At 33.7% G+C, this 14,887-nt stretch overlaps 1 protein-coding gene across 3 annotated transcripts in view; it reads right to left on the bottom strand.

The window, feature by feature from the left end:
• Window positions 1–14,887, bottom strand: part of GRID2 (glutamate ionotropic receptor delta type subunit 2) — a 1,445,111-nt gene that overhangs the window by 1,148,311 nt on the left and 281,913 nt on the right. For all 3 annotated transcript variants that reach the window (XM_077762310.1, XM_077762308.1, XM_077762309.1), the window contains exon 2: window positions 14,573–14,728. In XM_077762310.1, coding sequence (XP_077618436.1) covers window positions 14,573–14,728 — 156 coding nt within the window. The remainder of the gene's footprint in view (window positions 1–14,572; window positions 14,729–14,887) is intronic.

Genomic DNA, 14,887 nt, shown 5'->3' with positions numbered 1-14,887 from the left:
GAAGAGCCTGCTTGGGATTCTCTCTCCCTCTGTCTCTGCCCTCCTCCACTCGCACTGTTTCTGTCTCTCTCAAAATAAATAAATAAAGTTTAAAAATGAAATAAAATTTAAAAATAAAATAATAAAACAAAATAGGTGGCTTTTATGGCATGTAAATTATATCTCCAAACAGCCATTGCCAAAGAAAGAGAAGGAGCAGCAAGTGGCGGCAGCAGCAGCGCAGTAGAAAGTAAAACCACCACCACTTTGGTGGGAAAAAACAGAAGTGGAGAGTCCTCAACATTAGATATCCTCACTAGGGTACCAGGTGCGATGGGATACCTGTTCCACTTTGTAAGGTGTTTACAGAGGCATATGTAATTGTTATGCTAAGGTTGAACCTACTGGAACAATGACAGCCTAGACAGGGTAGGCTTTAAATGACAGAGGTGAGTTTCTCTCACACACAGCAGAACTCCCTAGGCAGCTCTGCTCTACATGGGACCCAGCTTCCTTCTATCTTGTTGCTCTGAAACTCTCCAGTGTGTCGTTCTCATCTTCACAGGGTCAAAGCTGGGTCACAGCCTTATTGTATCAGTATTCCAGCTCACTAAAAGTGGTGGGGAGTGTTAGTTCAGAGCAAGTAGTTTGTTTTTATATTGGAAATGACTTGTAAGTTGCCCATACTTCCACACCCATTCCAAAGGACTTCAGTGTAACTGTAGGGAAAGCTGGGGAATGTAGTCCTATTTGGACTGGCCATGGACCTAGCTAAAACTGTGCTACTGCGGAAGAGAAGAATCTATTTTAAACAACTTAAACAGTGGCTGAGAAGAGTTTATTCATATTATAATGACAGATAATAGCAATAATCCACATGAATTGTTGATAGTGAAGAAAAGAAGTTTAAGTAACTAGCAGATTCACTGGCTTTCTTCTCAAGCTTGATGACAGGGTTTCCACAAACAATGATAAAATAACACAAGCTGCATCTGTAGTGTGTCGAAACAGGTGCCTGCTTGATTATCAGTGCCAGGGCTAAAATTCAAATAAAGGACTTCATTTTTCAAAACAAATTTGCAAAAACAAGGCAGGGCCTGAAGACATAAGCTCTTTTCCTGACCATTCTATTTAAAATGACACGCACCATCAGCACGTCTATCCTAACTTTGCTGCTTCATTTTTGTTTAATTTTTCATACCAACTCTTCAACCTGAAATTGTATGTATTACGTCTTCCCTCAACAAAACGTACGTTATAAGAAAGCGGGATTTTGTGTATTTACTATTATACCATGAGTTCTTAGAATAATTCCTGGCTCCTACTAAACATTCAGTAAATATTTGCTGAATTAATTGAGTGAATAAACATATTAGCAACATAGCAAGGTTGCAACAAAGCTGAAATGATGCTAAATTACTTCAAATACACTATTATATTTGCTACCACATATTGGGGTAACACTGAACATGCTGGGGACAAACAAGTATTTCCAGCAGTGAGTGAAGAAGGAAAACCCAATGTAGAGAACTATCACTGCTCCTCAAAATCCTGTAACAATTTCACCTTTACTGATAAGTGAGGATTTTATACTTTCTTGTACTTTATATCATTATGTTTATGTCCACATTGTTATTTATGTTTGTTACTTGCTAAAAATAAAATTCTTGAAACCACACTGGTACATCTTGGTATCTCTTTCAATATTTATATTAGTACTTTGCAAATTATAAGCTTGCAATATCTACTTTGATGAAAGAATAAATGAATTACAACTTAACCAACAATGGATACTGATTTGCACAGAGTGCAGAGCATTTTTTTATTCAGAGAAACAAACTTCCATGGCTACTTGTGAATAATCAGACCAATAAAAATGCTTTTAACTTAAGTAGTAACTATCTCACTTAAAGGGAAAAAAGATAATAATCACAGACTATGCATATAAAAGAACCTCAATACCCAGTATCATTATCCTTTACCTACTTCTGTCCAACTGAGTTAGGAAACAATGTTTTCATGTAAGAGCATGGGGCCAACAGACTTATTGCACAGAATGTTAAATGTGTAGTAAAAATCCTTTGAGGGGCCTAGTTAACATGCATCCATAATGATTTTTTTACATTATAAAAAATTGGGTGCTTATCTCTTTCTTTAAAGTGAAAAGCAAATACTCTTCTGTACATGTGAAATAATTACTTTTTAAAATGCCACTTACTCTAAAAACACAGTGGAGGTTTTGTGCCTTTGAAGCAGCATCTGAGCTCAAATCATTTTCAATACTTTTGCTGAATTTTTAAAGGTCTAAAATGTTGCTATATGAAGTCTGATGTCTTTATAATGTCCTTATTAGTGTTTAATTTTACTTGCTAAGTCATGATTTTCTCTATGCAGAGTTTACCATTCTGCCACTGATTTTGGAAAAAGGTGACCTTGACAATGGAACAAGGTAATGACCTTGACAGAAAAGTAAACACGTCTGTCCTTGGGGTCTGATATTTTCTTTCTCAGTGTATCTCCACCCCCAGATCACATTTTTCACAGTCACCAAGATGTATTTTTGAACATGCCTGTTTCTTTGATTAGACCTTTTTTTCTCTGGAGCAGTAAGCATGACTTACTATTTTTCCCTTTATTTCTCCTTTACCTCCTCCCTCAACTCAACACCCTTGGTTATAAATCATCTCACTTTCTACTGAACTTGGTATTTTCCATGGAACTACCACCTAGTAATTATGTTATCTATACATATATATTTAATCTGTTGGTAGGTTAAAGCTCTTTGAAAATGAAGAATGCTTCTAAGTTACCCCTATATTCTTCACTAGTTCTACTTCAGTATCATGAACTAGGATGCTGAAAAATGTTGGACGGATGAAGGAATAAAAGATCTAATGGGGGCCCTCTGGGTGGCTCAGTCAGTTAAGCATCCTACTGCAGCTCAGGTCATGATCTCATGGTTCATGTGTTTGAGCCCCACATCAGGCTCTGTGCTGACAGCTCAGAGTCTGGAGCCTGCTTTGGATTCCATGTCTCTCTCTATCTCTCTGCCCCTCCCACTCTCATGCTTTCTCTGTCTCTCTCTTTCTCTCTCTCAAAAATAAACATTACAAATAATTTAAATAAAAGATCTAATAATGCTGTGCATATTTTTGTGAACTTCTACTTTTCCTTCTGTTCTGGGGCCTATTATTTGACCATCTGCTATCCATTACTATATATTAAACCATGAGTCCAGGAAATAAGAAAAGATAAAATGCAAAACAGTTCTGTAACTTATTAGATTCCCCTTATTACTCTATATAAGCCAAAAAAATCTTGGCTGTGCAACTTTTTCAACACTAAGATATGTCTCTCCAGCTCAGCATCTTAATAAGGAGTGTAGTTTTCACATGAAAACACTCCTACAAAGAATAGAATGAATGAAGGTATAGGGAGAAATTTCTCCATAGAAAATGGAGTAAGATACCCAAGAATTTGTAAGCAATTTGCCAACTTCTTTAGTCAAAGTAGAAGGTTTTTCAAACAGAGACATTTTAAAATACATAACTTTCATAAAGTTGGTTCCATTTGCCATAATATTTTAAGTAAAAATAATTATGTTTCCTTAAAGAGTGGTCATCAACCATGCCCTGGAGTGGCTATTCAGAGATCAGCCCTGTTTCTGAAGGGACATTGCTACTGAACATCCTAATATCAAGTCAGCCTTTGTTGCACTGTTCAAATACCTATGGACATGAAGATTTCAACTTGCAAAAGACAGTAGTTAAAGGTCATGTGAAGAGCTCTAAGTTTTATAATGTATGTACAGCACTAAGTCTGAGTAACACAATCCAACAGATCATAGCACTTCTTCATTAGACTGCACAAATCATTAAATCATTAAGAATGAACTAAGATTAACTTTACCACACAGGCAGTACACTATAGTGGTTAATAATGATTATACTTAAAATCCCAGTAGGAAAAAAGGCACACTAAGAAATAGGATAATTTGAGAAGGTTCATGTTTCAAAAGGGTGAATTACACAGATGTTACTGGAATGTAGCAGGAAAATGAGGGCTAGTGAAAGAGTTCAGAACCAGTAGCAGTGAAGTGGTAACCAGCCCTGGTCCAAAAGATAGAAAGGAGAGGAGTCTATGGGGTTCTGAATGAGAGTGATGCAGAGCAGAATGCCTTTTAGAAAAAGCATGACTTTTGCTGAAGGTACACAACCAATCCAAGATGATCTCAAACAAGACTAAATACTTTGTCCACATTCTCCCTCCCACTGATTACATGCCTGTAACTCCGAAATAGAAGAATTACATAGAAACCAGAGTATTCTAGGCACTATTCTAAAGGTTTCAGGTATGATAATTTACCTAATCTAACTGCACCTCAGTTTCCTCATCTGCAAGTGCTAATAAGAATAGTACCTATTTTATAGTTTACAAGGCAGTACAAAGATTAGGAAGGAAAAAAAAGCAGCAGCACTTTAACAGTTCATGGGATATGGTAAGTTATAACTTTTCAAAGAGGCTTTTTTGTCAGAACATACAGCAAATATAAAAGCTACCAAATGATTCTTTCCAAGTTTTAGATATTAAGATATCTTTCTAAATTACTGTGTATCGAAAAGGCTAAAAAAACTGAGTAAAATTCTTTCTTTCTTTGATTTGTTTCATTTTATTTCTCAGTTTCCTTAGAATAATACTTACATGAAAGGCCCAAATGTTTCCATAACTATATTCAGAATTAGAGTCACAGAAATGTGAATTTCAAATTCAAGAAAGATCCAGGAATGACATCTCCATACTCAGATGTCAGTGAAACTTCAGGATACACCAACGTGGATATCCTGATGGATACTCCAGAGGGAAAAACTAAAGCAAACTGGGTTAAAAAAAAACAAAAACTCACAGGTATTACTGTTATCCAGCAAATAATGACTTTGATGATGAGAATAAACATTTGTAAAGCAACAGAATAAAAACCTGAGAATTCAAAAATAATATCCCCCAAACACAGCAAGCCCATGACTTCAAATTGTTCTGCCATATGCAGCAACGTGGAATGTTATTTCCTCTTTGCATTGTTGGCTTCTTTGCAACCTCAAATCTTAACTTAAATGTTGCATTTTTGTATCTTCCATTATCTATCAAAAATAAACTCCTGATTTTAAATCACTCACACACACTCACACCCACACTAACATACACAGACACTGAAACACAAACTCTACATCTTATTTTCTTATCATTATTTTCTTTTCTTTTATATCACTCTTTTTCACTGGGGCCAGAGGTGGGGGCAGTATTTGCTTGCCTAGTTCTTTTTTTATATCTTTCCTATTAGATTTTAATTCTTTGGGTGGTTCAGTTAAATTTGTCTCATTTGCTCATATAAACTTCTAATCTAATCTAGTACATATTCAGTGCATTGTGCATTAAGTATCTAACACATGAGTGAAAATTTATGATTTTGATTTCTGAAAGAACAACAAATTATTCTTGGTGATTCATAGTTTCCTGCCAGGTGGTCTACCATTCTTGTATTAAACTTTATTTAACCAATTTCCCAAGAAAGGAAGTGTAAGCTGGTGAATCATTCTTTGCTCTCATGGAGTCCTGGCATGAACTCTGTATAACGAATGATGGTGGCCTGGCGTCAAACCTTCCTTGTTCCATTTTAACAAACATAGTATATAAAACTTTAAAATAAAAAATTAAAAATTAAAAAATTATCCCTTGAAAAGCATGAATCAACACTCAAAGAATGACCAAAAGAATAGGGTGCCTGGTAATCTTATGATGTATAGTGTATATGTCATATATACATGGCATATATACATATGGCATATAATATATTTAAGTTTAATATACACATACATATATATGTATATACATATTTATTAATACAGAGATAAAGTCCTTTAAATGAGGTAAACCAGTTAGATATTCAAAACAATAAAAAGATAAAGTCACTAACTCCATACAATAAAGGTTATTGACAAATCAATGTAACAGAATGAAAACAAGATTTAGAAGCAGGTAAAATGAAGCTAACATGACAGTTTCTTATTCTTTGACCAGTAAGAAGGTGTCTTTTGTTTCTAATCCCCTAATTACTTTCTATCACCTAAGACCTCTACATTTGCTCAGTTATAATAATATGAATTCAGGATTATCTCAAAGAATTATTTAACTTTTGTAAGTGCTAATTCGAAAGTAAAGTACAAAAGTTATTACTGAATAAAGTCATTCTATTAAAAATAGTCTCTGTAATAGTTTGTTTCTGACTTTGATTTTTATAACTTTTTTCCCAAAAAATAATATATTGTAAGAAAATATTTATTTTCCACTTTGGAATATATTTCTCATTTATAGTAGACATCACAAGCCTTTTTAATGTTTTCTATGTTTTAAGTGTTTTCTGTGTTTGAAAATATATCTTACAGAATGAGCTTAGCCAATATTATCATCATATTGAATCAGTTTATCTAAGACCGAAAAGCAAATATGTCCTGAAATGATGCATGAATTCTTGAGAAAATAACATATCCTGTGTTATTGAAGAAGAATAGTATTAAGAATTCAAAAAAAAAAAATGATCAAGTGTTTAGAGTTAATATTTTCGCATGTATAACTGAAATGAAAATGTGTAGAATGTAGAAAGATAACCTTTAAACAATAATTTCAAAAATAAACTCAAAATACCAGAGATGATGCATCTCTCAAAGGATAAAGCTTTCCTTGAATTCATTTCTGTATCCGACTTTCACATATATTGCTCTTCTACAGCATTATGCCTCTCTACTACTGAATCCCATTTAGTTATGACTCAGTGCCTTATTTACTTCACTGATTGTATTAAGCCCACACAAATCATCCGAAAGCTTTAATTTGGTCTCCACAGGCTTTCTTTACTTCCCAGAAATGGTAACAAGGTATTTTAAATCCTCCCAACCCTAAGTACACATGTTGCAACATCACTACTATTTGCCAAATAAATTACACTACAAATATAATTCTCAGCTTTCTTTGCTGACTAGCAGAACTAGCCCAGGAAGAAAGCATACAATTTCTATATTTTTACATCCCCAGCATTCAGGATCTTGGTAAGGAAAAACTCAGTTGGAAAAAAAAAAAAAAGATGCTGACTAGGCAGATAATAGGCCTAGTATGATCAGTGGTATCCATGGGAACCACTAATATGTATGGTAGAGGATGTTTAGGAAGGTAAGGTCAGAGAGCAATAAAAATTTACAGATGGACACATGCAATGATACTAAATCATCATGTATTCCACTATTTTTTATATGTACTTAGATGAGTAGAGGAACCCACATACCACAATTACAACCCCATAGAATCATCTTAAAATAAATAATCATCGTAATCCCATGGAGTACGTGTATAGACCTTTTCCACATATGGAGAAACTGAGGCTCAGAGACATTAGGTGTGCTTAAGATCCCAAAGAGATGGAGCAGAATTCATATAAAGGCAGGTTTATTTGATTCCATGATCCACACACTTAATTTTGTTTCCCTAGCCGAATAAATGTCATCAAATTTAAGACATACTTAGTGAAATGTAGATATACTGAGTGTATCCAGTACAATATGGAGAATCAAAGATTCAAAGGGGGTTGAATGAGGAGTTTTAAAAGAGTACTATAGTGGGAGTGCAAAAGGAAGAGGAACACATATAGATCAGGACCTAATACATAATAAAAAATATTAATATAACCATGTGAGATTATACAGGGCAGCCAGGGGAGAGCACAGCTTTATAGAAAGTAATAGCTCAAAAATGAATGCTTATAGGCACCCAAAAAGTACTTGCAGCTTCATTATTTTTTCCCAGAATATGCAATTCCTTAGTGTACATTGGCTTTGTGTGTGCTCCTTTTAAAGAGTGTTTCAATGATAATTCTTTTGAAAATTACAAGGTATTTCAACAAAATATTCCATGAGAACTAAAAACTACACATACTACACTTGCCAAAGACATGAAAATATAAGTGATAAATATTAAAATAATTAAAAGTCAGACTATTTTTGTTTTAGAATTAAGCAAATAGTCTAGATCATTTGAAACACTGATATTAATAATGCTGGTAACAGTTTTAAAAATCCAAATACAGTAAAGTCATCTTTAATGTGAACTTAAAATATTTTTATGACTATAAAATGGACTCTCATAACAACTATAGGATGTAAGCAAGTGTGGTTTTTAATCTAATAAACCATATATTCAGAGTTACTTTAAGACATAGAGGTGAATCTTTTACCAAATCAGTATCATAAAAGACTAATTAAAAACTGAATTATGCGGGGCGCCTGGGTGGCTTAGTCGGTTAAGCGTCCGACTTTCGCTTAGGTCATGATCTCGCGGTTCGTGGGTTCGAGCCCCGCGTCAGGGTGTGTGCTGACTGCCAGCTCAGAGCCTGGAGCCTGTTTCAGAGTCTGTGACTCCCTCTGTCTCTGACCCTCCCCTGTTCACGCTGTCTCTCTCTCTCTCCTAGAAATAAATAAAACATTAAAAAATTATTTAAAAAAACTGAATTATGATTCTATAATCATGTACCGTATCTGCAGAGACTAAAAGAGAAGGAAGAGGTCTGCTATTATTACGTGAAAAATATTTGATAAAGAGAAAGAACAGTTAGCCAATGATGAAAGAATAAATCTACATTCATGCTAAACACAGCTTTTATAAAAAGCTTCTTAAGATTCTTCTAAATGAAACAAGATCCAGAGCAGCACAGACTGCTAAAATATATATTTTATAGGCAACTTATACAAGAATACACATTTGTAGATATGGAGTTAAAAAACCTGAAAGCAAACAGGCTATAAAATACAATATAGAGGTGTGTAAACATCTGAACTTTAATCCATCCACAGTATTAGAGACCTGTCACTATAGGAGCATGATATTGAATGAGATAATGGAAAGGCTTACTAATATAGAAGTAGAGCAATAAATCACAGGAAACAAAGATTAATCCACAGAATTTTTATCTTCATTAAACCTAAGTTTAAAAAATAATGAATTTCCTTAAGAAACACATTTCATCTCTTTTCTGAAAAGTAAAAGTTTTCAAAAAGGTGTAATATCTTGTTTCTTTTTACAATTAACATCATTAAAAACCCAAGTTACAAGTAGCATAATGACTACTTGACTGTTCATGATCTAAAAATCCACACCCTTTCTCAAGTACTTTTTTAAAAGTTCCTATGGTCATAACGCTAAGTCTTCTATTTTCTTTATAATCTCCTATTGTGGCTGGCCCAATCTTGGAATAGTACTAGGCATTATAAAGTACTTGGACAGATTGATTTGACTGAGTACTCTCAAAAACAGACTCCAAACATATCTTAATTTAATTCTTCTTGATGGGCAGTTCTTCAGCAGAAAGGGTTAGTGTGAGATGCTTAAAAGAATGTATGCTGGTATTATCCCTAACGTACACAGAATTCTTTATACTTTAATACTATATTGATGATGGGTACTAAAGACCACACAATAGGATGATTCTGATTCCAGATATTTTTGGCCAGTCCTTAGAATGTGATAGGTAGAAAGGAAAAGTGATCCTAGACCTGGCAGTGGATTGCTAAATATCCCAGACTCAAGGAGGAAAGCAGACAGTCCAGGCAGTCACTGAATGGATATCCAATATCCCTCCTGCTGTGTGGTTATTTGGAGATGGCCAGTGAGTTCCATCACCTTGTCCTTCCAACTCTTTGCACAAATGGCTGGGCACCAGTTACACTGAGCATTGAGCTTAGAGACTGGGATTCAAAGCACAACACTTGCCTTGATGTGGGTAGGAAAAGAAGCAATGGAAAAATGAATAAATAAATTACTGAACAAGCAGAATTATACCCATATGATGTTCAGCTTTTATTTCTTGGTCCCTGGATCTATCAATTCTGAAGTTCAGTTAATTGTCATGTAATTCAGTAAATAAGTTGGAATTGAAGCTATCAAACTTGGTCCAAGAAAACACAGGCTGACAAGACATGCACACTGCAGTCTTATGCTAAGTAAACTGCAGAATCCAACCTAAACATTTCCAAATTAGAAGATTTTTTATCACAGTAAAGATGTCCTATTAATGTTGAGAGGAATATAAATTATGAGACTAAGCCCTGGAATAAAGCATCAAATAGAGAAGCTACATAAATCATTCTTTTACATTTACATACTCTTTGAGCAAGACTACTCAGATTTAGCCTATGGCACCAGAAATATTCAGTGAATGGTGATAATATTTTGGAGAAGTGCATTTTCCTAGATTTCCTTGCACTATTTTGTCTATACTGCTCTCCTGTTTTCCCTTTTACACACATGATATGGTTCCATGTGTCTCTTATATATAACTATTAGGAAATAAGTCTAGGGGCGCCTGTGTGGCTCAGTCAGTTAAGTGTCCAACTTCGGCTCAGTTCATGATCTCGCGGTTCGTGGGTTCAAGCCCTGCATTAGGCTCTGTGCTGACAGCTAGCTCAGAGCCTGGAGCCTGTCTTCAGATTCTTTGTCTGCCTCTGTCCCTGACCCTCCCCTGCTCATGCTGTCTCTGTCTCTCTCTCAAAAATAAATAAAACATTAATTAAAAAAAAAAAAAGAAATAAGTCTAATTGTATAAACTATGTATAAAAGCAGCCACATTGTTTTACAATTAAAAATAATTTTATTTTGGAAGATGTATGAGGCATATCTAACTGAAATCATCACTATATTAAAATAAGATGTCTACTTTTTACGACAAACTTTTTGGGAGCAATCAATATTCATGTTGGGTATACAAAGGAGTAAGTGGAAGGTGGGCCAGGCTGAGACTCAGGTGATGAGCAATCTTAACCATTCCTGATTTTTACATTAAAAACAGTTTTATAACTACATTATTTATAATGGTTTGCAATAAAGCATAAGGAGGAATAATTATGATATGTTCCTCCTTTTCTTTCAAACAGAATCATTTGTGACTCTACAGCATAATTCTGCCCTTAAACTCTTCTCACTATGTATTTCATTTTTAGGTGTTTTTCTTTTTTTTTTTTTAATGTTTTTATTTATTTCTAGGAGAGAGAGAGAGAGAGACAGAGTGAGCAGGGGAGGGTCAGAGAGAGAGGGAGTCACAGACTGAAACAGGCTTCAGGCTCTGAGCTGGCAGTCAGCACAGAGCCCGACACGGGGCTCGAACCCACGAACCGTGAGATCATGACCTAAGTGAAAGTCGGACGCTTAACCGACTAAGCCACCCAGGCGCCCCTTTTAGGTGTTTTTCTAATAAGAGCAAATATTTCAAAAGTTTTTAACTGAATCTTGACTTTCAGTATCAACACTTGGTGCTTTACGTTCTTCCTGATACATCCAATGGATGCAAGAATTATACATAAATTTTTGTGTCTGCATTCAACCTCCTATGTGAAATGTTTACAAATGAATTCCCCTTACTTTCCCTTGACTTTGTTTTCTTGTAAGTCCCCATCTTTCCTGGAGCAAAGTAGTGTTGGTCTCAACTAGAAGCCAACAATACAAATAATTGCTATTGCTTTCAGTAGAAAAAAGCAGTTTCTTTCTAATCACACAGTTGTGCATCTGTGTTTTATCCAGTTTATGCATGACAGAAAGGAAACAATCTATAAGAAAGGAGCAAGGAAAGTAATCTAGCAACAGGTGTAGTGATCCAGATCAACTGAATCTGCAAAAGACCATTTCTAGATTCTGGTGATAATAATGAGTTCCTTGGGTGCCAGTGCANTTGAAGTAAGCCATAGAAAAACCAGGAGGCAATTTCAGCAATGTGCAATGTCTCTAAAGAGAGACTAAATAATTATCATTTCTAGAATCCTAAATTTCTAAATCTGGAAATGTGTCCCAAAGAGTCATGAAACATTTCATCTATAGAGATGAAACTAATATTAAAAATACATCATTTATGTTTGATTTATTCATTATTTATAGATGGGAAGACTAAAGATGAAAGAACAAGAGTGATATATATAATCAACGGTATTGTTCAATTAGATTGGAAGATCTTTTACTATTGCATGGTATCTGAAACCCATAGTACCTATCAAAACATATAAATCTGCTACAATTTTCTATTTTCCACAGTATTTAGTGAAGTCTTAGAAGGTATTGTGTGCTCTCTCTCGTGTACCTATGGTTAAAAGATATAATAAGGAAAATAAATGACTAGTGGTTGGATGGTCTTGGTTTAGTCTCTTGCTACACACTTGCAGTATGTAGGAGAATTACTTAAACACACTACTCTCATTTACTTCATATGTTTAAGAAAAACATTCACCTAGGTTTATATAATTTCCCACCTCTATAATTTTTGAAGTTTTCAAAAATATACCATATGATTTTTTTTCATTTCTATATCTTCTTTAGAGAATAACCTTTATCCCAGCTACCAAAATTTCCTACCAACTCCCCACCCAAAATAATTATGAAAATAATCCTAGGTTAAGGTGTGAAAAATTCTTTGCCCCTAGTAAACATCCCATGATTCAATAGACAAAAGATGAATAATAGCTTATCAACAAATATATTCAAAAGTAAGGAAAAAGAATTATTAAAATTGGTTGTTAGATTCCAGATTATTTTTAAAAAAAACAGGCATTTTTTTCTACTGTTCATTTATCTAAAAGTGCTGAGATTAATGTTACAGGATAATGATAATCAATATAATCATTGATCTCCAGAGAAAGAAATATTGATCCTATGTTATAACCAAGACATTGTGTTCTAGATCCTATGTTATAACCAAGACATTGTGTTCTAGAAACTCACTGTAAAAATAAGTATTAAATATTTATTATTAAAATAATTATTGTTATGCAAAAATTTATTTTTCCAGAGCTACAAAGAAGCATGTTAATGGCATCAATACTGTAATTCTGTTTATGTGTTAATAGGCTGCTTATCTTTAAATCTTTCTCTCATTAAATGCTTATAGGGGAAAGGTTAAGTAAATAAAAAAATTAAATTTGAAAAATAAAGATCATCTCTTAAATGTAGCCAGTTGGGGGAAATTCTAACACTAAAATAAACCGAGCATTTCAGATCTGTTTCCTGATGAACTTCTAAAAACTTCATGTGTAACCAGTCCTCATTTTTATCTGCCTTCATTCCAGTCACTAAAACTAACTGAATGAATAATACTTTTTTTCATTATTGGATTTTCCTCAAACTCTACTTTATTATTTTACCTATTGCTTTATGAATTATAATATCAACTTAGTTTTTAAATGTTTCAATAGAAAATTTATCAACACATCCATTTTTATAGGACCCAAATTCCCAGAATTCTCATTTTAAAATATAAATGACTAGATGTTTTTTATTAATCTTTTTAAATTGATATTTACTTACTAAACATTAAAATTCCATATTATTATAAGCACATATTCTTTGCAAAAGAATCTTTACTTAAAACACTTCTGTTCATTTTATTAAAATAATATTTTTTCACTCCATCAAATTAATAAGAAAAGTCCATTTGATCACTAATCATTCTACCTAATCTCTTACTGACACAAGTAAACACAAACAAGTTTCAAAAGAAGCCAATGCTACTGATCAAAAGCATAGTCCAATAAAAGTTCCCTGCATCATGCAGATGTAACATTAGAGAAAAAGGACACTTTTTTGAAAATATTCGTATTGATTTTCCTTACCCCTTCAATATTTGTCTTTAAAAAGTTTCTTGTCAAACTCTACCACGTTTAATATTTTGTCCATCTTTACTTCTGCCAAATAGTCTTTAAGTTTTTTAATGAAACAAGTGTTTCATTTGACCAAATTTTGTATTGGTACCTTTAGTCTAAATATATTATCACAATAAAATATATTAGATCAGCAACAAATAGTCTCATGAACAATGAGTGTTTTGCCAATCAAGAGGCTATTCCATTAGAATAATAGCATCAAAAATAAAATTCTATTACTCTTAGATCCTTCAATCAAAATCTTCATTCATAGAAATGATCATCCCAGTATAATAAAAATAATTTGTATTTGTATTATTTGTCCCTATGAAAAATTTTAATTCACCTAAGTATACACAAAGAATGGAAACAAATGCTTTAATATTTGGCACACTATAGAGAGTAAAAAGTGTATATGTTAGGATCCCAAAGCAAATTCTTTGATTTGTATATAGTGCCTACTAGTTTTCTTTCCACCAATACATTTGTCACGAACACACCTGAAATGTCATTCCATGCTGTAACACTCAAGGTGGCAGCTATCTCAAAAAAAGCCAAAACTAAAACTCTGCATAGAAAGCCATACTTTCAAGTAATGTTTACTTTACACTGCACTCATAAAATGTAGTAAAGCTTTTACTGTAAATATTTATATGCATTTTTACATATACCTCAATCAAAAGAATAATTTTCCATACTCTGTCCTTTCAGAAATGGAATTCAGTATTGCTATCTACAAAACAGCACCCTCAAAGAAAAGCAATACAACAAAGATGAAAAATGATGTTCATGTTGATTTGCAAACAAATCTAGTTGCCATCTGAATTGAACCAAAAAATAAACAAAATGAAAACTGGACTGCTGATGTGCCTTACCTTCTTGAACCGCTTGAAAAGGGTTGTTGCCATCAACAAATGTCACCGAAAATGTGATTTTCTCAGTCTGTAAGATCTCTTCATTCTGGTTGAGGTCACCAACTGCTGTGCGGAACACCTCATCATCCTTTTTGGCAGATTCATCAAAAATTGCTCCTAGAAACAAGTGAGCATTGTCATTAAACAACAACATGAATATTCTGTCATGCTCTCTGTATATATGCCAGGGACTAATATATTTGAAAAATGTATACTTTCACTTAAAGCATGCACTTTATTTATTACTGAAACACATTCTACTGGAAGCAGTATGAT

This window comes from Crocuta crocuta, unplaced genomic scaffold (genome assembly GCF_008692635.1).
Source record: "Crocuta crocuta isolate KB4526 unplaced genomic scaffold, BGI_CrCroc_1.0 scaffold83, whole genome shotgun sequence".
Lineage (NCBI taxonomy): Eukaryota > Metazoa > Chordata > Mammalia > Carnivora > Hyaenidae > Crocuta > Crocuta crocuta.
Note: the sequence above shows the minus strand (reverse complement) of the source record. Positions and strands in the feature narration are given on the sequence as shown.